The sequence below is a fragment of the Microcaecilia unicolor genome, chromosome 5 (assembly GCF_901765095.1).
Source record: "Microcaecilia unicolor chromosome 5, aMicUni1.1, whole genome shotgun sequence".
Lineage (NCBI taxonomy): Eukaryota > Metazoa > Chordata > Amphibia > Gymnophiona > Siphonopidae > Microcaecilia > Microcaecilia unicolor.
In genome coordinates, this window is record NC_044035.1 from 93,889,286 (window position 1) to 93,914,400 (window position 25,115).

At 39.9% G+C, this 25,115-nt stretch overlaps 1 protein-coding gene across 1 annotated transcript in view; it reads left to right on the top strand.

The window, feature by feature from the left end:
* Positions 1-25,115, top strand: part of BICC1 (BicC family RNA binding protein 1) — a 364,168-nt gene that overhangs the window by 112,254 nt on the left and 226,799 nt on the right. The window contains exon 2 of the mRNA XM_030203106.1: positions 10,715-10,761. Within this exon, the coding sequence (XP_030058966.1) occupies positions 10,715-10,761 (47 nt within the window). The remainder of the gene's footprint in view (positions 1-10,714; positions 10,762-25,115) is intronic.

Consider the following 25,115-nt stretch of genomic DNA (forward strand, 5'->3'; position numbering starts at 1 on the left):
CTAGCTCACATTAAAAGTCATCTGCCATTTGTATGCCCAAAGTGATGCATGTAGGAAACAGGAACCCAAACTATAGCTACGTAATGCAAGGTTCCACATGAGGAGTCACTGCCCCGAAAAAGGATCTAGGTGTTATCGTTGATGATACGTTGAAACCCTCTGCTGAATGTGCAGTGGCGGCTAAGAAAGCAAATAGACTGTTAAGAATTATTAAGAAAGGAATGGAAAACAAAATAGAGAATGTTTGTTTATAATACCTTTGTGTCACTCCATGGTGCGACCAAACCTCAAATACTGTGTGCAGTTCTGGCCACCGCATTTCAAAAAAGATATAGTGGAATTAGAAAAGGTACAGAGAAGGGTGACGATATTGGGAATGGGACGACTTCCCTATGAGGAAATGCTAAATTGGCTAGGGCTCTTCAGCTTGGAGAAAAGATGGCTGATAAAGGTCTATAAAATAATGAGTGGAGTGGAACAGGTATTTATTTTATTTATTTAGATTTTGCTCACACCTTTTTCAGTAGTAGCTCAAGATGAGTTACATTCAGGTACACTCAATATTTCTCTGTCCCAGGAGGGCTCACAATCTAAGTTCGTACCTGAGGCAATGGAGGGTTAAGTGACTTGCCCAAGATCACAAGGAGGAGCAGCGGGATTTGAACCAGCCACCTCTGGATTGCAAGACCAGTGCTCTAACCACTAGGCCACTCCTCCACTCCAGGTAGATATGAAACACTTGTTTGTTCTTTCAAAAAAAATACTAGGACTAGGGGGCACGCAAAGAAGCTACTAAGTAGTAAATTTAAAACAAATCGGAAAAAATATTTCTTCACTCAATGATAATCAATAGAAATAAAATAAAACGTAGAAAAGAAAATAAGATGATACCTTTTTTATTGGACTAACGTAATACATTTTTTGATTAGCTTTCAAAGTTAGCCCTTCATCAGATCAGAAATAAGCAAATGTTGATAAACAACAGTATGTATAAGTGAAACATAGTATCACAGGATGAGGGTGGGGGTGGGTTAGGTGAGAGACAGGGAGAGCCGGGTGGATGAGTGACAGGGAGATATGCATGGTGATAAGAGGGTGACAAAGCAGTAGAATTTTATGGTTTATAATGGGCTAGAAAACCCAAATCTTGTCTGGTGGGTGTCAAAATATTTAATCATTCTGACTTCAAAGGTCTTTTCCTGTATTGTCTTAGTTTCCTTTTAGTGTTGTTACCATAAAATCATTGATGCAGTGTTCTGGTTTTATAAAGTGCTGCCCCACAGAGGTGACATCCTGGTTGGCACTGGTAGTTTTCATATGATGTCTATGTAAATGAAATTTCTTCCTTAGCATCTGGCTTGTTTCTCCAATATAACACCCTTTGTCACACTTTCTACATTGAATGATATATATTACATTGGAAGATGAGCATGTGAAGGATTCCTTTATGTTGAATAGTTTTGCTTTGTGAATGACTGTGGGATCCTGTGAAATGATTTGGCATAGTTTGCAGCTGGATGTATTGCAAGGATGTGTGCCACTCTCTTCTTGAGACTATATTGGGAGCTTTCTTTTCACTAGCTTGTGTTTTAAGTTGGGTGGCTACCCCATGATCAGAGATAATTGTGTGCTTAAATTTGCATGCAATTATCTCTGATCATCGGTGCGGTAAAGCCCCGTGCTGTTCCAGCACTATTTTAGAGCACTGTTTGGAGCAGCTCGGGGCTTTTGATCATCTGCTTGTTAGCGGTTTATAAAATATAAACATACATTGAATACTCCACATAAACTAAACAAACACTGAAAATGTGTTGCTCTGTTTGTGAAATCCCAGTCACAAATCTACAATAACTTACATAGGGCTACCTATTATAGTAATATGATCAAGTACTAGGAAGAGTTTGCAAAAAAATATCTCCAAAATTTTCTTATGTGGTTCTGTTCAACTTCCAGTTTATGTTCAGGCAGCTTGTTCAACAGCAATGGACCTGCCGCTGAAAAGGCACTTGCTTTTGTTTCAGTATAATTTAAAGTACTCAACACTGCCACAGAAAGTTGACCCAAGTTCTCAATTAACGCGAGGCTCTATATAACTGCACCGCTTGTAATAAATACCAAGATGTACAGTCTGATAACAAAAATTTGATAAATGAGCATCAGAACCGGTAACCAGGTAAGTTGTTTCAACATTGGTGTCATGTTCAGATTTAGCACCCCCTAAAATCATTCTTGCTGCTGAATTCTGGATCACCTATAAAACCCTGCGACAGGACTTAGCCATTCCCAAATACAATATATTGCAATAATCAGTTTTTGTCAAAATCAAGTTCTGTAGCCATAAAGACACAGCATTGTCCTCAATTTATTAATCATCCGCAATCAGAAAAAAAAAGATCTCGCTACCTGTCCAATCTGCTCCTGAAATGACAAATGGAAGTTTATAATAACTCCTAAACTCATCATCTGTGTTTTCACTAGATAGAAACTGAATAGAAAGAGATTCCCCCCCCCCCCCCCCCCCCCCGTTTTAAGCAGGAGTTTCAAGTGAGTCGGGAAGCCTCCAGAACAAAAATAAATCACTTTTTTCTTCTTTCTTAATGCAGATTTGGTAGAAACACTTTGCTGTTCTATTTTTTTTTTTTAATGGCCTGGTTGTTTCCTCATTTTGGGGGGGCTTCAAGTTAATTCAGAGCTGAATTTTGTGACAATAAGCACAGCATTCATTTGTAACTGGAGTTTCTGCCTCTATTTTTAAATCCACCTCCCAAATTAGTCCAACAGTCCTCTTCAAAAGCCAGAAACTCAAGTATTCTCTGGAACCTGGTCAGTGTGGAGCCTAATGCTGACCAGTTGGGTGAATGGCAGATTTCTATGAACATTTTCTTGCTAAAATTACAGATAATCCCATTTTCAAATTTTCATTTTTAATAAATAGCAATTATGCCACATACAGGCTCAGAGAACATAGAACAAAACAATGTCTTTTTGTCTCATTAGAGTCTGGATAAAGCATAAGCAAACATTTTCTAAGATGAAACTTTCTTCCCACCTCCTTTCCATGTCCTTATGTGCTGCCCCCTAATCTTATACACAGACATTTACACTGTGTTCTTGCAGACCTGTATCCCACAATCATGGGATAGTTATGAAGTGTATATATAGGATGACCATATTTGTTGAAAGTTGCTCTTACCTTGTAAAGTGTCAGTTCTCCCATCACAGATGTCTGAGGCTTTATTCCATTAACTTCAAATAAGTGGGAGAGAACTTTCTATTGCTTGACCACTTTACATTTGGTTGCTAGAAACAAACTATGAATAAGTTGGGCTGTATGTTTAAGGACTTACACTACTGCCTCCTTGTCCAGCACCAGAACAGGGTATTTGACATAGTGTGCACATTACAATTGACAGGATGGTCTTTTGTACTTTGGTCCAGAAGGATTGTTTGTAGAAACAGCCCCACCATATGATCTTAATTTCAAATATTTCAAATTTAAGATTTGAAAACTATATTGTAATACTGTATTATGTCTTGTCCTGATATCATTGTTGATCTTTCAATCCACTTCCAATCCAATATGATTTACCTATGCACTCTTATTTGTAATAATTGTAAAATTATTATTCTGTTAATATGATTGCTTTGATATTCTATGTACCCATCTGTATATTTTGAAATTCTTATCCTATAATGTGTACATGTTGCTATAACATTTTGTAAGCCACATTGAGCCTGCAAATAGGTGGGAAAATGTGGGATACAAGTGCAGCAAATAAATAAAATATATATTCGCATATAAACAGATTTTTGGGCCAAGAAAAAGGCCCAGAAATGGGGATAACTGTTTATGATGAAGTCTCACCAATGATACTGGCATTTTTTTCTCCCCCTCCACCTCCTACGTTTACCAGCTTTAACTTGCAGTTCCTTCCTCCTTTGGCTGATGCTGACAAAAGTTATGTGCTGAGCCGATGCAAGTTCTTGAGCATCTGGGCATTTTCAAGCCTGCTGTCTCCCTCCCTTTCGGAGAATCTTGTTAGCTGAAGGAGGAAGGAGCTGTTGCCACCAGACCCAAGAACAGCCTGAAGTCTCATGGCAGCCCGGGCCCCCACTATCCTGGAGTGTTCCTGCCATGAACCCTTCCGGGTTCGCAGCAGCACCTGTGGCTCCACCTCCAGCTGCCCTAGTCTTTCCCGGAAGCCCTCAGCTACCCGCAGCCAGCATCAGACAAGCAACAAACAGCCAACCAGCCTTTCTATAGACCTGGAGCTCTTAAGGACATCCCAGCTGCCCCAGTATAAACAACCAGCACTTGGAAGGAGTTGTAATTTAAAGCTGGTAAGTATGGGTGGGGGGGGGGGGGGGGGGAGGTGGAAGAAGAAAAAATGCTGGTAACTGCAGGGAGGATGTGTGTGAAGGAATGCCAGTCAATGGGTGTGTGTGTTGGGGGGGGGGGGGTTGCTATACATTTGAATGTACCCCCCCCCCCCCCCCCGTTTATACTTGAATAGGTTTATATTCGAGTATATATGGTAAGTAACAAGAAATGGAGATTAAAAGAGGAAAAATAAAATCCATTTCAAGGAGGGAAAGGAATATTAAATCAAATATAAGGAAAAAGTGGGGTAAATCTCTCCCTTAATGGCAGCTCACTCTAACCTCTCATACATCAGTACAGTAATTAAAACAGGATATCATACCTCAATTATTTTCCAAAAGAAACTTTTCTAATTGTACTGGTTTCAAAAAGCTCCCTGAAACTGAATTATACATTTTTACATAGGAAACCTCAAAGAAGGTTACACCCAAGGCCAAGACCTGAGGCTTTATCCCTAAAAATTACCTGACTCTGTGCTGCATACCACATCTGGAAACATTAGCACCTTCTAACCACAAAATGACTACTGCTGCTTAAAGTAAGATTTGAGTACCAAAGTGGGTTTCTCTTGGAGAAAGATGAGGAATGTACCACATAAAATAAGTAGTATTTTGTGAATCCTCAAAAAAACAGTCAAATTCACCTGAGGATTCAAATCTATCTGGCTTATCCTCAGTTTGAGACTTCACATGAGACAGTTTTAAAACAGACACATTTAGAAATAACAGTATCAGGTTTAGAAATATAGGTCCTCATGAAGTGCATCAGAAGAATTATAGTTACAAATGTCATAGGAAAATTCAAAAAGCATAGGTTCTTAACCATCATAGAGTTTTCCAGAGCTTCCAACTTGAACATGAAGAAATAAACTATCCTTTATTCCTGAAACACTAACTACATGGAGAGACTGGGGCTTCAAGTCTAACAGCTTTTTGTCAAACAAGTTTTCTGATTAATGTCTTGAAGCTTGACCTTGACCTCCCCTTGACTGTGATACAGTCCCTTCGAATGGGCCCTCTGTCCATGTTACCACATACTAGATGTCCAATAGGGAAGTATCTTAATTAGATTTAGAATCCAAAGGAAAACTGTAGTTTCTGGCACTATGACAAATTGGGGCATTGTTGTTACCGATAGTACTTGAGTGACAGCAGTAGCAGCCATATCAGGTACTGATATCCCTCCAGAAGGAAGTGCCATGACCATCTTATCAAAGGCATTAGAGGCCATTGGGGTGTAAAGGAGTTCTGTCGCTGGAACTGTGGGATATACCCTCACCAGAGGAAAGATACTGTGTATCAGCACTACAGAATCTAGTATAGCTACATATTTATACATAGGGCTTACTAGCATTGGGTAACATACTCTAGTATAGCTATATGTTTATACATAGGGCTTACTAGCACGGGGTAACAGAATCTAGTATAGATACATGTTTATACATAGGGCTTACTAGCATGGGGGAAGAAACAATCAGAGCCATAGGCTTGATCTTTTTTTTCTCATCATAATTCACATGAGATAGAAAGTAAAACAAAATGCTAACTTACCAGTCTCAGCAAGTCCCAAGTAGAAAATTCTGTAATAGCTCCCTAATTGGGACAGTCTACTTTGGGCATGTTCCTTCTGCTGTGTGCCACACTGCAGTTTGATTTTATAGGGCCAAGATGCAAGATGTCAAAGGGAGGCAGTGATGCATCCTGGTAGGATCTTAGCACAGTTGTCCACATCTCCTGTAGTTGTTGCCACCAAAATTTTTCCTTTCTCCTGTTTTAAATTTTTTAAGTTTTAAAGTGATACTATTTTAATGACAAAAATTTGATACATATTAAAATTGATACCTTCATATATTTTTTTTTGGATGGAATAAAGTACTTACTGCAAAACTTAGGGGTGAATTACATGATGTGCAGCTACTTATATCCGTTGAACCAGACTTATCTACAGTCCTGAATAAACTGTTTAACAACAATTCAAGAAATGGCAAACCCCCCCCCCCCCCACACCAAATCTTTTCCTAAATCCAAGTAAAACTGAGCTCCATTAGGACCCTAACACATGCGATCATATACCTGATATCAAAATACCTTTGGGAGCTATGAACTTTCCCCTTAAATCACAAATCAAAAACCTTGAGGTATGGAGATTGGAACTTCCTCTAAATTTGTGACAACTATGCTGTCTCTCTCCATACATCGGGAAGGTAAGTCTTGTCACAGTAGTTCATGCAATGATAAGGACAAGGCTGGATTATTGAAATGTACTATATGTTGGTGTTAGTACCAATGGTTTGCAACTCCAAATGGTTCAGAATGCTGCAGCACGATTGGCTGTAAGTGATGTGATCACATCATAACATTCCTGCAGAAATTTCACTGGCTTATCAGTACAGTACATGGCTAAATTTAAACGATTTTCAAAGGAAATGGTCCAAAGTACTTAAAGAACAGATTTCCTTTTGTGGTCCTCCCAAGAAATGTACCTAACCATCTAATCACACGATGTGACACATGTCAATGAGCCCATACTCTGGAACACACTCCCAGAAAGTCTTATGCTAAATGAAGCCTATCTCAAGCAGGTGAAAGTTTGGCTCCTCTCTGAAGCCTTTAATGGAGAAGTTCATTCCATAGTGTGTGACTAACACCAGTTGCAATGATTTTGCTGCATACTTTGCCAACAAAATTGTCTCCACCAGGATTTACAGGCAATCCCACCCAGTCTCCAATCAGTTAACCAGGAGTGCACAAACTCGCCCCCTCCTGACAGAAACAGATGGGACACTTTTAACCCAATGACACAGGAGAGTCTTGACAATATCCTAAGAGACCTTTGACCAACTACCTGCTCCCTTTACCCCTGCTCATCAAAGACAGTGCAGCAGGCAAGTATGGGCCTCATACAAGGTGCCACAAAAATTGTGAACTCCTCTCTTTCTAATGGGCAACTACCAACAGCATTAAAAAGGGCAGTAGCTCACCCTTTGCTTATGTAAAACAACCTTGACCAGGACAAACTTGAAAGTTACTGGCCAGTATCCAACATCCCATTTCTAGGAAAACTTATAGAACAAACAGTCTGTGTTCAAGTCAATGATTGGCTAGGAGAGAGAAACTGGCTAGATCCATGTCAACCTGGATTCAGACCCAGTTATGGAACAGAAACGGTCCTTGTATCCCTACTAGATAATCTTCACAGAAATCGAGATGGGAGATTCACCTCGGTGTTGGTACTGCTAGATTTCTCAGCAGCTTTTGACACTGTGGATCATATCATCATGCTAGCATGACTGACAGAACTAGGTATCAGTGGAACAGTATTTGCTTGGTTCAGATCCTATCTATCAAACAACAGTCCATAATTGGCAGCAACTCATCGCCACCATGGGCACTGACCTGTGGGGTACCACAAGAATCAATGCTGTCACCTATTCTGTTCAATATCTACCTCAAGCCACTAGCTGAGCTGATTTGGTCAATGGACACTCAGTTCTACATCTATGCAGATGATGTGCAGCTACTCATACCCATTGAACATGACTACAGCCTTGACTAAACTGATTATCTGTCAAACATAAATTCAAGAATGGGCTAAACACAACAAACTTTGCCTGAACCCAAGTAAAACCAAGCTTCTCTGGGTCCTTACTCCCTAAACTCAAGTGAAAACATACCTGACATCAAAATCTCTTTTGGGAAGTACGAACTCCCCCCTCAAATCACAAGTCAGGAACCTTGAAATATAGTTAGATTCAACACTTCTAATTCCCCAAATTTAAGCAAGCTTCAAGAGCTGCTTCTACTATGTGCGACAGCTATGCTGTCGATCTCCTTACATCGAGAAGGTAAATCTTATCCCAGTTGTTCATGCCATAACATCAATACTGGATTACTGTAATGCACTCTACAACAGTCTGACTACAAAGGGCCTGCACCAGCTCCAACTGATTCAGAATGCTGCAGCAAGACTAATAGAAGATTGCAAGCATCATGACCACATCACACTATTTTTGCAAAGACTTCACTGGCTACCAGTACAATACAGGGCTGAATTTAAAACTCTGTCTGATCTTCAAGGCCCTTAAAGGAAATGGCCCCGAGTACCTGAAGAATTGGATGATCCGCTACATACCTCCAAGGACACTAAGATCCTCTCAAAGAATATCTCTAACCACACCCTCTCTAAAAGACACGATATGATAACCCGCAAGCGAGCCATCTCCGGAGTAGCCCCCACACTCTGGAATGCACTCCCTGAAAGGCTCTGCTTAACACAAGACTATCTGTACTTCAGGAAGCAGGTGAAAGCTTGGCTCGTCAACCAGGCCTTTAATGGAAGAAGTAACTAAATTGTTAGTCTCACTCACACACACAAGGAGTGACACGAGCTGCACGTACTGCAGCAGGACATGTTTATCCACTCCTACCCTAGCTGAGATATTTAACCATCTCTCTGACCTCGTTTGCACCTTTCTTTAAATTAGTCACCTTATTTTCTAACTCCTCTTACTCTCTGACCTATCTTATATGTTCCATCTTTGCTTATACCCTACACTATCAATTAAAATGTTACATTATGTATTGTGTTGGCATTATAAGTAGTATACTACTCCATACTTTGAATGTTTTTACTGCTATAATTGTCTATTGCTCATGTTTGATTTTATTCTTATTGTACAGCGCCTTGAATAAATTCCTTCAAAAAGGCAGTAAATAAATCCTAATAAATAAATGTCGGAGCAAGACACTTATCCACTCCCTATTGTAGCCAAAGTCATTTTCATGCACCTTTTCTAACTTCCATGTGTAATTTTTCCTTAAGTTAGTTACTCCTATTTTCTATCTTATCTGTCGATATTTCACCTCTGCTTACACCATTGAAATATGTTTTGTTTTTGATAGGTTTTAATTATGTGAGAGGAATTTAGTGTAGGTGAACTGCACTAAACCTGTACTGTAAATGTTTAAGAAAATACTCAGGACATTAAGGAAGGACTACATTCTTTTCAGATACAGAGCATATTTATTTACATTACTGTACAGGTAATGCATTAATTCTAGCACTCAGTTTAGGGATCTCATACACGGAGAAAGCCTTTTAAGCTACACTATGCATGTTTTTAACATTTTTTTTTTGTCATTATTTAGTTTGTTTTTATTGTAATTTATTATTTGATTCAGTTTTCGAGATCAGTATCATTGTGTTTTATTTATTTGTTACATTTGTATTCCACATTTCCCTACCTATTTGTAGGCTCAATGTGGCTTACATAGTACCGGAGAGGCCTTTGCAGGCTCCGGTGTGAACAAATACAGGGTGGTGATGTGGTAAGATCAAGTTCATGTGGCACAGCCACATTAGGGAGTCGGAGAATGGAAGAGTTGTGTTATGTCCATTACGTGCTTTAGTTTGGTTGTGTTGCAGAGATTAGGCATGTAAATTGGATCGGTAGGGTATGCCTTTTTAAACAGGTTGGTTTATATTATCTTGTTTGGAATTTCATTTTATTTAGTTCATTTCATATACGTTTTTATTGTAATTTGTCATTTATTTATATAGTTGTGTTTGAGTTTAATATTATTGTGCTACATTCATTTTATATTAGATTTGATTTAAATAAAATAGGCTGATGCACCTTTTGTATGCATTTTATTTTAATTATGAGGGTTTTTTTTAGCAATCTATTTATACTTTGCTTATTTATGTTTGTTACTAAATTACAACGTGCGTTTGTGGACATTCACATTATAAATGTTTTTGCCTAGATCCCTGACGCAGGCGGTTTCAGGTCTGTTCAATAAAGCTCTGGCTTGACAACCCCACTCTTGAAGGCTCCTTGTGCTGTTTTGTTCTGTTTGGTTGTGCTTTGGATTCCCTGTTTTGTTCCAGGTTTTCAGGATACCCACAATGAATATGTGGCAGTGCAAGCAAATCTGCATGTTAATTAAGGATATTTTTTTTGTTACATTTGTACCCTGCGCTTTCCCACTCATGGCAGGCTCAATGCGGCTTACATATTCTATACAGGTGCTTATTTGTACCTGGGGCAATGGAGGGTTAAGTGACTTGCCCAGAGTCACAAGGCGCTGCCTGTGCCTGAAGTGGGAATCGAACTCAGTTCCTCAGTTCCCTAGGACCAAAGTCCACCACCCTAACCACTAGGCCACTCCTCCACACATCTGGAAAAACTGACTGGATAAATGTGTCACAAGGACTGGGTTGAGAACCCCTGATGTAGTCAAGAATGATAAATGTTGCATTACAAATTTTTATTGTATACGTTTTTATGCTAGATGCTATGAGTAAGATTTTTTTTTTTGTATTTCATTACAGCTGCTGCTGAAGGCAGAGGAAAAAGCGGGGAAGATTTCTTTCAGAAGGTAAGACTGCTGTTTTTTTTCTGTGGAACATCCTAGAAGAAAAAGTTAATAAATTAAAACAATCTTTTGAAAACTGACATTTCATAGTTGTAAGGAGAATGGATGTCTTGTGAGAGAGCTGTTGTGTAGCTGGGGGGGGGGCAGAGTCAGCTGGAGGTTAAACATAACTAGTAAATTTAGGAGTGAAATTTTAAAAAGTGGCCTGATGCATAGGCATTTAATGTAACAAGACACATTTTTGCTACCATTTATGCAAGATTGTCACTTCCCGGATATGATGTTACAGTTCCTCCATGGGATCCTTTTGGGATGTTATGAGTACAAAACTCTCCTTTTAGATTGAGTTTTGGCTGGAGAGAGCCACTCTCCAGTGTGAGATAAAATATCCTGGTTACCTGTAGAGGTTTATACTAATGATTTTAAACCAGGTTTGTGCATGTTCAGTCTGAGAGCCACAAATAAGCTAGATTTTCAGCATATTCCTAGTAAGTATGTATATGAGAGATTTGCATGCCCACTGCCTTCATTGCATGCATATCTCTCATATGTCATGACTATTTTGGGTAATCGCCTGTCATAATAATGTAGATAGTAATCCTATATTATAACCAGGAGGCCTGTTAAGTAAAATCCTGGTTGAAATAGTTGGTCTTGAAGGCATCCTTAAATCTTCAAAAATACCTTTCTAGGTGCAAAGCCATAGAGGGGGGAGTTGATAATGTTGGGGCAACACATGGTGTAAAGCTCTAGTGTTAAAGGATGGTAGATGGGTTGCTAGCAGAAGGTATAGTCCTTTTTTAATATTGAAGGAATGAACTACCATTTCTTCACTTATTTGCCAGATAGTTAGGGCCTCTCGGGGGAGGAGTCAAGATGGTGATCGGAGCAGATGTGGAGGAGTGAGGTCCATTGGTTCTCAGTCTGCTTTTTGCGGTACCTGACCCGATGGGGAAATGGAAGGGCAAAGCACGTACCTTTCCTGCAGAGGAGGGTGCTGGTGCCCCCCTCAGACAACAGACTTTGACCAATTTGTGGTTCCCATGCTGGAGGTGAACTCAGAAGATGAACGCTGTATTGGAGAGCCAGTGCAAGCTGAAGGGAGTGAATATTCCTTTAACTCTGAGGTGTGCAGTACTCTCCTGATACCCGAAAGTGGCCTTGTTGTCACGTCTGGTGACTCTGGCATTTTGTTGGGAGGTATCTTTACGCAGAATTTGTTCAGCGGTACAACCCGGAGAGTTGTGCAGCCCTTCCTGTTGACTCAGAGTTGCCTGATGCTTCGATGTCCCCGGGTGGTGGTGATCCCTTCAGGAGCAGAGTGAGCATTGGTGCCTCTGTTTCACTGCCTTTTGGAATCCAGGCTGGAGGATCAGATGACGCTGAAGAAAGAGATACTGGTGGCTGTTGGAAGGCTTGAGAAGTCCTTGTCGGATTGCTTGGACAAGTTTGGTGAGAAAGTCTCAGTTGAGAGTCCAAGGAGGAATTGCAGCATTCTGTTCAGTCTATGGGGAACTTGGAACAGCAGGTTGGTGAGCTACAGTCTGTCCAGGATGTTAAAAAAATGGAAGCGGTGCAAAGAAAAGCTACGAGAATGGTATGGGATTTGTGTTCCAAGACGTATGAACAAAGGCTTGCTGACCTGAACATGTATACCCTGGAGGAAAGGAGGAACAGGGGTGATATGATACAGACGTTCAAATACTTGAAAGGTATTAATCCGCAAACAAATCTTTTCCGGAGATGGGAAGGCGGTAGAACGAGAGGACATGAAATGAGATTGAAGGGGGGCAGACTCAAAAAAGATGTCAGGAAGTATTTTTTCACGGAGAGGGTGGTGGATGCTTGGAATGCCCTCCCGCGGGAGGTGGTGGAGATGAAAACGGTAACGGAATTCAAACATGCATGGGATATGCATAAAGGAATCCTGTGCAGTAGGAATGGATCCTCAGAAGCTTAGCCGAAATTGGGTGGCGGAGCAGGTGGGGGAAGAGAGGTTGGTGGTTGGGAGGCGAGGATAGTGGAGGGCAGACTTATACGGTCCGTGCCGGGACTGGTGGTTGGGAGGCAGGAAATACTGCTGGGCAGACTTGTACGGTCTGTGCCCTGAAAAAGGCAGGTACAAATCAAGGTAAGGTATACACATATGAGTTTATCTTGTTGGGCAGACTGGATGGACCATGCAGGTCTTTTTCTGCTGTCATCTACTACGTTATGTTACTATGTTACTTGTTTGATATAAATTTGTGATACACAATGAGCTGTAAGCAACTGAGAATCAGTTGAGGTGTTTGAACCTAAAATTTGTGATTTTTTCCCACATCTCCATTGTTATCACTTTTAGAGAGAGATTGTCAAGAAATACTTTAGGGGAGGTTTTACAGCTTACCCCGGAAACTATTCTACCTATTTCAAGAGCTTATTATATTAGATCTGGAAACCAGCCTGTGGAAGTTTGTGGACAGTGTGGATTTGACCAATTTTCTGGATGGTTCCCAACAGGATGATCTCTCCCGTCCAGAGGAACTTTAATAGCTACGTTTGCCCTTGAACCTGATTGTAACTGGATTTTGAGACTGTATTTCTGATATAAATATACTATGTGTTTGGTCATCAAATTTTTATATTTCCTGTTTTCTCCAGGCCAACACAAGTTAGGTACAAGGCTTTTTTAGCCTTGAGGGCCCAAGTGTTGGCTTTGGGGACTGCTTTTTTCCTACAATTTTTCTGTAAATGTTGTGTTAATTTGAGAGTAATAATTTTCTTTGACCTTAAGCAACTGAAGAGTTTTATACAAGGCAAGAAGGCTCCTACAGGCTTTGTGACCCCCCCCCCCCCCCCCACCCAAGTGCCTCTCCTCTGTGAAGTGTTGTAATGGTAATTCCACCTCCTGTTGTGTATGATCTTTGTTTTGTATGATCTCCATTGATAAGTTTCCTATTTTTTATTGATTTGGTTTAATCCCCCCTTGTTCTCGCCAAACAGGGGGTGGTTTTCTTTCTTCTCCCTCTTTTTCCTATCATCTCTCTATATAAAGGGCAACACCAACGTTCTATGAAGCCTCCAGCCGGAAGTGTGAAGGGGGAGAGAGATCCGGTTTCCCCATGAGTGTCTGCCCCGCCCTCTCTGTAACACAAACAGTCAGTGAAGGAAAACAGCAAAGCACGAAATCAAATCGCTCGCTCTGTAACAGTGAAGGACTCAGAGGGGGGAGGGAGAGAGGGCAGACACACACACACTCCCACATGCACACAGAAGAAAACCTTGCTAGCCCCCCCCCCCCCCCCCGTTTCATTTGCATCAGAAACAGGGCTTTTTTACTGAAGGACTCAGAGGGGGGAGGGGAGAGAGGGCAGAGGGCAGGGACACACACACTCCCACACGCACACAGAAGAAAACCTTGCTAGCCCCCGTTTCATTTGCATCAGATACGGGGGTTTTTTACTAGTAGGACAATATAATTGTATTTTTTTTTTTTAAGATGATTTTATATTCTTTTTTGTTTTGAGATGATTTTATATCCAGTATTGGCTTTCTGGATCAAGTTATGATTGGGATGGTGTAATTAAAATACTTATAAATAATTTTAAAAGGGGGCCTCTACCAGCAAGATGCTGAAACAAACTTATGATGTGGCACTACAACTGCAAAGGTAGCTAGTGCAACTGTATGAAACTGACAAAATAACCAGACAGGCTGCACAGTTCTAGATCATATGATGGCAAGGTAGATTTCAATTGAAGGTCTATAGCAAAGAATTGAAATAGTTCACCTGAGTAAACACTAATGCCTATAATACACTCCAGATCTGAGAAACTGCTTAGCAGACTAATTATAAGCTAGGTGGGTGGGAGGGTGGGAAGGTAAGATTATGGTATAAAAGTGTGATCTTTTCCAACAAATATTCTTTGTGTTTTCAATTGGAGCTTTTATCTTTTGAAAGTGGGTTGTTGTGTCACTCAATAAAAACTGCTTTAAACATAACTTAAGCCAGGTTGTATTAGGTGTATGAAAGAGATTTCACTACATTAATATCTAGTCACATAATTTGCCCCCCACCCTCCAAAAAAAAAGATTTTTACTTTGAACAAACGGGGCAGCCATGTACCTTGAAGTATAAATCACTGTCTGTTTGGATACTGGCATCAATGGTTAATGTGGTTATTTCTCAGAACTACCTTCCTGAAAAAGATAAGTTTGAAGATTGTTGATGCAACACTGAACCTGCAGTTCAACGGGTCTGCCTGCAGGATCTGTTTTGAAGCAAAGGGTGATGAGAGGTTAAACAGAACTGGGGATAAAATGGCAATACTGGTGGTATTGCCCTTCCAGATCAGCTACATTTTAATGGTGAGATCCTGATTAAGAGACCTGGGGGCAGTTATGGTTTCCCAAAAAATGCCTCTCTTTAAATGCCAACTTCTGTCTTTCAGTAAGAATGAAATAGTCCTGGTTTCAGTAAGAAAGAATAATGTTTAATGAGGATATCTGATGTAAAGATTTCATCAAGACACATGTTCCTCAAGGATTGTGGTCTCGGCTAAGGATAGCCTGTCACATATTCCCTAAGTCAGTGGTGTTTGCTAATTTTTAAGTTGGGGCTTCTTTGAATCCAGAACTGCTGAAAGAGACCTGTCAATATCTTCCCATGACATTGGATAATGTGTGCCAGTGACATCCATTTATTTTCTTTCTTTCTTTCTTTCTTTCTTTCTTTCTTTCTTTCTTTCTTTCTTTCTTTCTTTCTTTCTTTCTTTCTTTCTTTCTTTCTTTCTTTCTTTCTTCCCTCCCTCCTGGATACCCCCCCCCCCTCGAAACACTCATCTGTAGAGGTAGGAGTGATGCCTGATCGTACCTCCAGTGCTAAAATATGGTGTTCTGACTTCTAGTGGTGTTTGCCGACACACTGTTAGGAATCAGTCTGCCAAATAAGGCAGTGCTTTGTGCAGTAGAAGCAGGTGTGTGGTGGGGGGGGGGGGGGGGGGGGAGGTTGGTAGGTTGAATGAGTGTCTTTGGGAGTTTGAGGGGGTTTGGGGGGCCATCCTACAGGTTTGTAGGGGCTACCATTGGCTCGTGGGCGTTGAAGAACCATGCCCTAAGAACTCACCAGAGGCCCTTTACCATGTTGGAGAGACATGGGTAAAGGGTTCATGTAGAAACACTGGCTTTCCTAGTAAGTAAGTTAAGACCTTGAGAGGTCAAAAATCCAACCAGCTGGCTGAAGTTTTGAACATGATCAACTTTATTGTGAAAATTTTGGCTTTCTATTAAGTAACTGTTTATAAATCTTTATTGTCAAAATAGATTTATCTACCTCTCTGTTTAGAGAGACTTGGAAACCCTTAGTAGGAGACTGCCACTAGAGCTGCATGGGTAGTTGTTCATGGCCTCCATTAGGGAAGCAATTCTAGAATGTTAGAATTATGTTTCCTGATGTCTCTGCAGCCATACATGTGATTAGGAGGTAATATTTTGCTCTTTTGGGCAAGGGTAGGGCTTTAAGGATGAATTTATTTTCTTAGGTTTCCTAGGAAGTGTGTAGCCAGGTCTTGAGAGAGGACTTCTACTTTTTCAACGCTCATTTAAAAATTTTTTTTCTTTGTTAGGTCAGTGGAATTAATGTCATGGATAAGGGGTTGACTGATTCTCACCTACCTGAAGAGGATGCTAGACGGAAGGGCATATTTGAATGTTTTGCATCTTTGTCTCTTCATTTTATTCTTTGTAAATTATCTGTATACTGAGAATTTCTCCTCAGCCATGTGAGGGACTTTCAGTATTAACCTATTCATGGGTTGTTTGCCCTTTTCTTTCTTTTTCTTTGAAAGTTTGAATAAAGAAATAATTTTAGAAAAGTGATCAGATCAATACAGAGATGATATTTTATTGGAAATGGACAAATCTGAGTCAAGGCCTGAATGAAAAAATCAGATTCAAAATATGGTTCACTACACGTAGGCAGAGAAAAATATCCAAGCCCAGCATTGTTGATATGACCTAGCCTTGCCTATAATGTGGTCTGCATACTACATACACTGCATACTACAGTGTAGTAAATTTAAAACAAATCAGAGAAAGTATTTCTTCACCCAATGCATAATTAAACTCTGGAATTTGTTGCTGGAGAACGTGGTGAAGGCGGTTAGCTTGGCAGAGTTTAAAAAGGGGTTAGACGGTTTCCTAAAGGACAAGTCCATAAACCACTACTAAATGGACTTGGGAAAAATCCATAATTCCAGGAATAACATGTGGGAAGCTTGCCAGGTGCCCTTGGCCAGGATTGGCCACTGTCGTGGACAGGATGCTGGGCTCGATGGACCCTTGGTCTTTTCCCAGTGTGGCGTTACTTATGTACATTGAAATCTCCCACAATTGCTAATTTGAATTCTAGAAGGCAACAATTTCCAAAACCTGTTGCAAAGCTGTGGCTGTTGTATAATGCACTGACAACGAAATCATTTTTCTTAATTTAATGAAGATTCTATGTCAGTTTTTCCTTAGGATATTTTGATGTTCCAATCATTCTAGAAGAAAATTCCTTGCCATGATATTGCTACTGATTTGTCTCCCCTCTGTCCTATTTTTGTGCATCAGCTTTTACTGGTGATTGCCTTGTTCGTCTTGAAGCCAGCTCCTTGTCCTAAAGCCCTACCCATTCAGCTTGAGGTGATGTCATTTAAAACATTCAGGTTCAGAAGTTCGGCAGCACTCCTTTAGGCTGTCCTTGAAGCAGCTGTATTAGACCATTGTTTCCTGATTTGTTTTTTTGTTTGGTTTTTTTTTTTGGGGGGGGGGAGTGGTTATTGATGTCTTTCTGTGCTAAATCAGGTAGTTTGAGGATGGAGACCACATGAGTCTTATGGGAAAACCCATATTACTTCCCTCATATGCTAGTTCCGCTGTGTGTGTACAGAATTCATCAGAAAGCCTATGGAAAGTGTTCAGGCAGGTTTCTTGAATATGTGCTCACTAAAATCTAAAATGGTTTTGATAATTGACTTCATGTTGAAAAACTATTTAAATTTAGTCACTCTTATACTCATACAGTCTTTGGTTATGGATAGCTCCAGAAGAGATTTGTTTATAAGGATGGTAATGCATGAAATTTGATTACAAAGCACTGATCAAACTTTGGTTTAGAAATGCTTAGCGCTGTAATTAATAGACCTGGAAATTTTTGGAGGTTTTTATTGAGTTAAGGGAATAAGAGATCTGCACTGTTTGGATAGGGTTTGGTTAAGAATAAGCTGGAATCTCATAGGGTGGCATATCTGGAAGCACTGATAAATATAAAAAGAACTCAGGTAATGCTAAGAGCTTTTATATTTTGAAGGTTCAATGCTCCTTATCCTCAACTGGATTTTCTACTGTATAGTGGTCATTATGAGACCCTGTACCTCTGAGTTGAGTTTTGCTTCAGGTCAGGCTTTTCTGGTTGGTATAAATCTAAGATTGGTATTATTGTGTTAGCCCTGTTCTAGTTTTAATGAATCAGACTGAGGCAGGCCATTCTATTCTATGGGATCAATTTGTTCCTCTTTGAGGGTATAATGCTGATATTTAAAAGGGTCTGGGTCCTAGATCCCTGTATATATAGTAATCCCTGATTCGTAGTATAAAGATCATTAGTGCAAAATGCAGTGGTTCTGGTTATCAATGGCGGTAAAGAAATTTGAGTGAGATTTCTTTTTTTTTTTTTCTTTTTCATTTGTGTCAAATTTGTTGTTTCTTTTTCCTTCTCATTTCTCTTTGTTGTACACTGGATGTTGCATGACAGGAATGGGGCAACCAATCACCATATCAGTCAGTCGTATCCTGTTATAGTAGAAGTAGAATAGGCCCTAAAAGTATATCCACTGAAATGATGAGAGATAATCATTATGTGAACAGCAAAAATATATACAGTTGACATATCTGGTCAAAAAAAAAAATCTTGGTGCTTCCAGTGGTAATGTTTTTTGGTTTCCCTTTCAGTGAGCCTCAGGCAGTAACATGAGAGCATTCAGGTCCTACTGATTGTATTAATATAATTTGGTGTTTGTAAGCCACTTCTCCAGTGGCTGTCTTCTATTCAAGGGCTGGGCACACCAGGGCTTCAACAAACTAAGGAGATTCTGATCCTCCAAGGTTGCTGAGAATGATGGCGAGACAAATCAAGACAAGAAAACCTCAAGCTGATATTTTTTGACTCCATCTGTTGGTGGCAGCTGCTGTTGTTCTCTGGCAGCATTCAAAAGCCTGCCAATTTAGTTGGCATGTTAGTGTTATAGAAGTGAGGTTTTGTTGTCCTAGTAGGATGCACCTTTGGGGGGGTCTAAGGGCAGTGGTAGTTCAAGGAGATGCTGACATTAATACTATGTTGAAACCGTGCACAACTGCATTATGAGACCCTTTTACTAAAGGATTGCTGTGGCAACCTGGAACTACCGCCGGCCCAATTCAGGTGCCAGCAGTATTTCCACCCCCAGCGCGCGGCATTTACAGCCCTAGCGGAAATATTGACAAAACATTTCTGCAGGGGGTTACCCGGCAATAATCAGGCAGCATTGTGCACTGTCCAGTTGCTTCCAGGTTAGCATGGGAGCCCTTACTGCCACCTCAATGGGTGGCGGTAAGTGCTTTTCAACCCCCCCCCCCCCAAATGGCCATGCGGCAAGTGTGAACTTACTGCACAGCCATTTCATTTTTGGCTAATTTAATCCACTGTGGTAAAAGGGGTCCTGGCGCGTGGCAAAAACGGCCACCGCCACCACAAATGCAGGGCCCCTTTTACCGCAGCTTAGTAAAAGGGCCTCTATGTATTCTGTTCAGTGTCTCTTCTAACCTTCACATGCCCTTCCCAAAAGTGCAGTAGTAATGGTATCACTTAAACCTGTAACGCCCTAATGCAACTGTTTAAAAAAACAAAACAAAAAAAACCCCTAAATATTTTGTAGCATCTATTATTTTAGTATATGAGTACGTCCATCTCTTTCAGGATTATTTTTTAGCAAGTTTGGTAATACAGTGTAACTTCCTAGTGATAATCAATGGGGCTCGGATGTCAATCTTTTATACCCAGCACATTGTTGTTATACACCTAGGAGCAATTTCAGACATAATGAATTCACTGTCTCTCATTTCCAGAGGTTCAATTACAATTTCTTTTTTTTTTCTTGAATTGTGTATGATTTGTTTATACTGTATAACTTCATTAAAAAAAAAAAAATATATATATATATATGCTACATGAAGAACAAAATAGTTCCAAGCTGAATAAACATTTAATTCAGTCAGGAGGTACTGAAATGAAGACTATGTAGTAGCAGCTCTCTGGGTTAAATTACAAGTTTTGTATTCATTCTGGAGTCAGCATTTCTTGATACCTTGTAGGAAATGGGTTTCTCTAAATCAGCAAGTGCAAATTATTGCTTAAAATTGGTTTATTTCACAGGAATTATCCTGTACCATTGTAATATTTTTTTGCTTCAATTTTATATAGAATTTTTGGCTACTACAGTGGTTCCCAAACCTGGTCCTGGAGGCACCCCAGCCAGTCAGGTTTTCAGGATACCCACAGTGAATGCGCACGAAAGATTTGCATGCATTTCCTCCACTGCATGAAAATCTCATGAATATGCTAATCAACTTTTCAGGCAGTTAACCAGAAGTATTTCCAGAAACCACCCTGAAACTCTCACTTTTGACATTCTTCAATCAACTGAAGTTGCAACCCATGATGTTAAGTGTTCTTTTTGTTTTAACCTTGAATCCTCCAACCTTTCCTCCACTCTTTATACTAAGGATTGATTGTGTTATTTTCTGTCTTCCAGGTGTCTCATCCACCTGGCTCAGGATCTCAGATTTTACTTGTAAAAGTCTCCTTGTTATACTTTTTCCTTAGTGTACTCTGGCTGGTGGATGAAACTTATCTTCAGTTCTCTCTTGGTCCAGGCTTTAGCCTGGCTTGCAGAGGGGCCCTTACTGATCCAGAGATGTTTTCTCCACCACTCACCTCTGAAGCCTGATTCCCTGGTGCTTTAAACAACTAAAAGGGAATGAAAACACTAATTTCATTTTTCTTTTCAGAGCCAGGAACACTCTTTCTGGATTCAATTCAGGTACTATGGAGTTCTCTAACAAATTTTAATCAAAAGATGATGATTTTCCTTGCAGGGGATTTCTGTTCTAGCACTGGTTTCCCTATTCTGTAAGAGCATTAGCTATGATCTCTGCCCACTCATACAACACAGAACTTTCTACAGTTTTCTTAGTCACTGCAGTGAAAAGCTCCCACTAATTGTTTCAGTCAATCTTTTCAACAAACCTTTTCAGGCTAAACTTGCTTTCTGAACAAGCTTATCTCTCCTAATTTCTGTTAAAGCCAGTCTTCAAGCCAACTCATATTCTCAGTCGGTCAGCCTTATTTAAAAAAAAAAAAAAAAATCTCTTCCACCTTTGCCCAGGTAACGGGGACTTGGCTGGGCCACCTGACCCCTTTTAACCAATCGGCCATCAGCACATGGAATGTTTGAATTTTTTCCCTCCTCATGGAACTTTGAGGAAATCTCTATTTTGAAAGCTATTTTTCCCATTAACTTTAATGGGAAAATTGTTTTAATAAAATACAGTGAGAATTGCAAAGAATGTTAACAAAAATAACCCACAAATCCATTGCAATTCAGTATAATCCAGAAAATAGGAGAGAGAAAACCAGATTGAAAACATTTGTTGAAAAGATTGATTGACTGAAACAGTGAGTGGAAGTTTTTCATTGCAGTAACTAGGAAAATTGTAGAAAGTGCTGTTTTGAGTGTGCTGAGATTATAGCCAACATTCATACAGAATGGGGAACCTAGTGCTAGAATAGGAATCCCCTGCAGGGAAAATTCATTTCTTTAAAATTAAAGAGAACCCTATAGTGCCTGAATTGAACCTAGAAAGAGTGTTTCTGGTTCTGAAAAGGGTCTTCCTTTCCTTTTTAGTTGTTTAATGCGCCAGGGAATGAGGCTTCAGCGGTGAGCGTTGGAGAAACTGTATCAGCAAAGGCCCCTCGCAAGCAAGACCAAAGCCCTGGACCAAGAGAGAACTGCAGATAAGTGTTGATCACCACCCAGGGTATACTCTAAGGAGAGAACATCACAAGGGGACTTCTGTTAGGGTTAGGGAAGAGTATTATATATACCTGGATGAGAGTAAAGTCTGAGATCCTGAGTCGGGTGGATAAGACACCTGGAAGATGGCAAATATCACAAAGAATGAATCCTTAAAGGAAAATATAAATAGTGGAGGAAAGTTTGAAGGATTGAGGGTTAAAACAAAAATCACCAAGGGTACTGAAAGACCTCAAACATGAAATTGCTGATCTGCTGTTAGTAATCTGTAACATGTCATTAAAATTGTCCCTAGTACCTGAAGATTTGAGGGTGGCCAATGTAACGCCAATTTTTTTTTAAAGGGTTCCAGGTGTGATTCTCATGTTAGTGCTAGGCAGGGCAAAATAGTAGAAACTATTATAAAGAAAAAAATACAGAGCACATAGATAAACATGGTTTAATGGGACAGTCAGCATGGATTCAGCCAAGGGACGTCTTGCCTTACCAATTTGCTTCATTTCTTTGAAAGTGTGAATAAATGTGGATAAAGGTGAGCTGGTTGATGTAGTGTATCTAGATTTTCAGAAAACTTTTGACAAAGTTCCTCACGAGACTCCTGAGAAAATTAGAGTCATAGGATAGGAGACAATATTCTGTTATGGATTAGGAATTGGTTATTAGAGTGCATCAGGGATCTGTTTATAAATCTTGAAATTGGAACAAGTAAAATGATTAAATTTGCAGATGACACAAAACTGTGAAAAATTGCCGGAAGACCTTAGGAAAACTGGACTTCTAAATGGCAGATGCAATTTAATGTGGATAAATGCAAAATGATACACATTGGAAAGAATAACCCAAATCATAGTTACCTGATGCTAGTGTCCATCTTGGGGGTCAGCACCCATGAAAAAGGTGTAGGTGTTGTCATAGACAATATGCTGAAACCTTCCACCCAGTGTGGAAAAGATCCAGCTGAGGGGAGATATAATTGAGGTCTACAAAATTCTAAGTGGTGTAGAACAAGTAGAAGTAAATCGATTTTTTTTCCTTTTCCAAAAAGTACAAAGACTAGGGGACACTTAATGAAGGTATGTGGAAATAATTTTAAAACAACTATTTGAGTGAAAAAATTTCCTCCTATTTAAGTCCTGGAACTCATTGCTGGAGAATGTGGTAACAGCGGTTAGCGTATCAATTAAAAAAAAAAATAAGGTTTGGATAAGTTCCTGGAGGAAAGGTCTGTAGTCTGCTATTGAGACAGACATGGGGAAGCAACTGTTTGCTCTGGGATTGGTAGCATGGAATGTTGCTACTAATTGGGTTTCTGCCAGGTGCTTATGACCTGGATTGGCCATTGTTAGAAACAGGATACGGGGCTAGATGGGCCATTGGTTTGACCCAGTATGACTGCTATTACGTTATCTAAAAAGAACACTTATCTGACAAACATCATAGGTTTCAACTTCTGTTGTTTGATGTATTTGTCAAATTGAGAATTTCACTGTGGGTTCTAGAAATACTTCTGGTTAACTGCTAGAGAAGAGTTTATTAGTATTGTTAATTTAGCACTTTACCTATTTTGTGCAATTTAGATCTGAAGCACTTTAATGCACTTGTGTAATGACAGCTATACTTTATCTGGCACCAGTTGCTGGTTTAAAATATATATATTGTAATTTTTAAAAATTCATGTGTGGTAAAACCTTTTAAACATCAATTGTAAATTTGAATTTTATACCGCACTTTAAATGATATCAATATTGATACTGTAAAAGTTTTAAGTTTTAAACATTTGATTGCTTACCATCACATGAACTTGTGAAACCTTTTCCCACTTTTTTTTTTGTGAATTCCCTAGGTGGTTGGTTAAAGTGGAAACCTGACTACTGGGACATAATTCCATCAAAGTTGTAGTAACATCAACTCATCACTAGGGTATTTACAAAAATGGCCTCAAGGACATGATTCTTCATATAGTTTGCCACCTGTAGTGAAGAATCTGTTATCTAAAATTATGCTTGAAAAATATTTAGTATGTTGGAATTGGTGAGAATTTGGAATACATTGAATACTTTGGTTTCTTTGAGTGAGTATAATTTTTGAAAAGAGGGGCATCTGTTTTCCCTTGATAATCGTCTGGGACCAATAAAGAATCGCGGTAGACTGGAAAGTGGAAATGGAGAGCTGTGCCAACGATTTGAGAACAGGAGAGATTCAGCAGTGAACAAGCTGAGTTGATCAAAACACTTTTGGAGGGAAGGGGAGAACCCAGCTCAGCACAACTGATCATTGAAAGAGTGGATGGAAGCCCATGTTAACCCTACTTTGTACATGCTAAGAGAAGTGAATTTTAGATTTTGCTGGGCCCACCATTGAAGAATGGATAAAAATGACCAGCTTTGAAAATTTTGCGAGTACCACCTGAGCATCAGTGGAAAGTGGTGCAGGTCCATCTGAAGGAAGCCATAAGTGATGTTATGAAGTTGTACACTGGGGAATTGAAGAATGTGGAAGGCATATTCTAAAACCTGCTAAAGGAGGTCATTGACAGGGCTCCTTTTAAATCTTAGAAAAGAAGCATTCTGTGGTTGAAAGCAACTACCTGGGGAGACAGTCTGTGCCTTTGGCTTCAACCTCTTTGAAAGGATGAGTAGGATTTTGTGTAGAAAACCACAAGCCATCTTAGATGTGGCGGATGTTCTAAAGGACCAATTGATTATGAGCTAAGTGATAGCCTGCAGAGTGACATGAAGAAGAAAAATAAGGAGAATCCAAGAATAACACTTCAGGAGCTGTTAGCTGTAGCCATTGAAGGAGCAGAAGAAGAGGAGAGAATTTTGGGGGATGGCGACCGTGACAGGGTACGAATTCTGCCTCGTAGAAATGAGGGAACAGTCAGGGCAATTATGGCAGAACCAGATTCAACACTGTTAGTTGCTTAGTTAGTGGCTTAGGTGGTAGAGAAACTGAGCACAGACATGTAATTCGACAGTGAGGAGAAGATACAACACAGGATTCATACCAATGAAAATCAAATGATGATTAACACTGGGATGGAAGATATAGGTTCTCTGATTGGAGGGAGACACCTGGAAGAAGTAGCTGTGGTGGATTCATTTGTTTTAAATACCAAGAGCTGGGACACAAGTCAATTTTGCATGAGCAAGAGAGTGCTGGAGGATGAAAGGGGAAAAAGATAGCAAAAGGCTGGGAGAGTGTGGTGGTTTTCCCCTGAGTGAACTGCGGCTTCAAGAAAGGAGGAAGTAAAGATGGAAAACA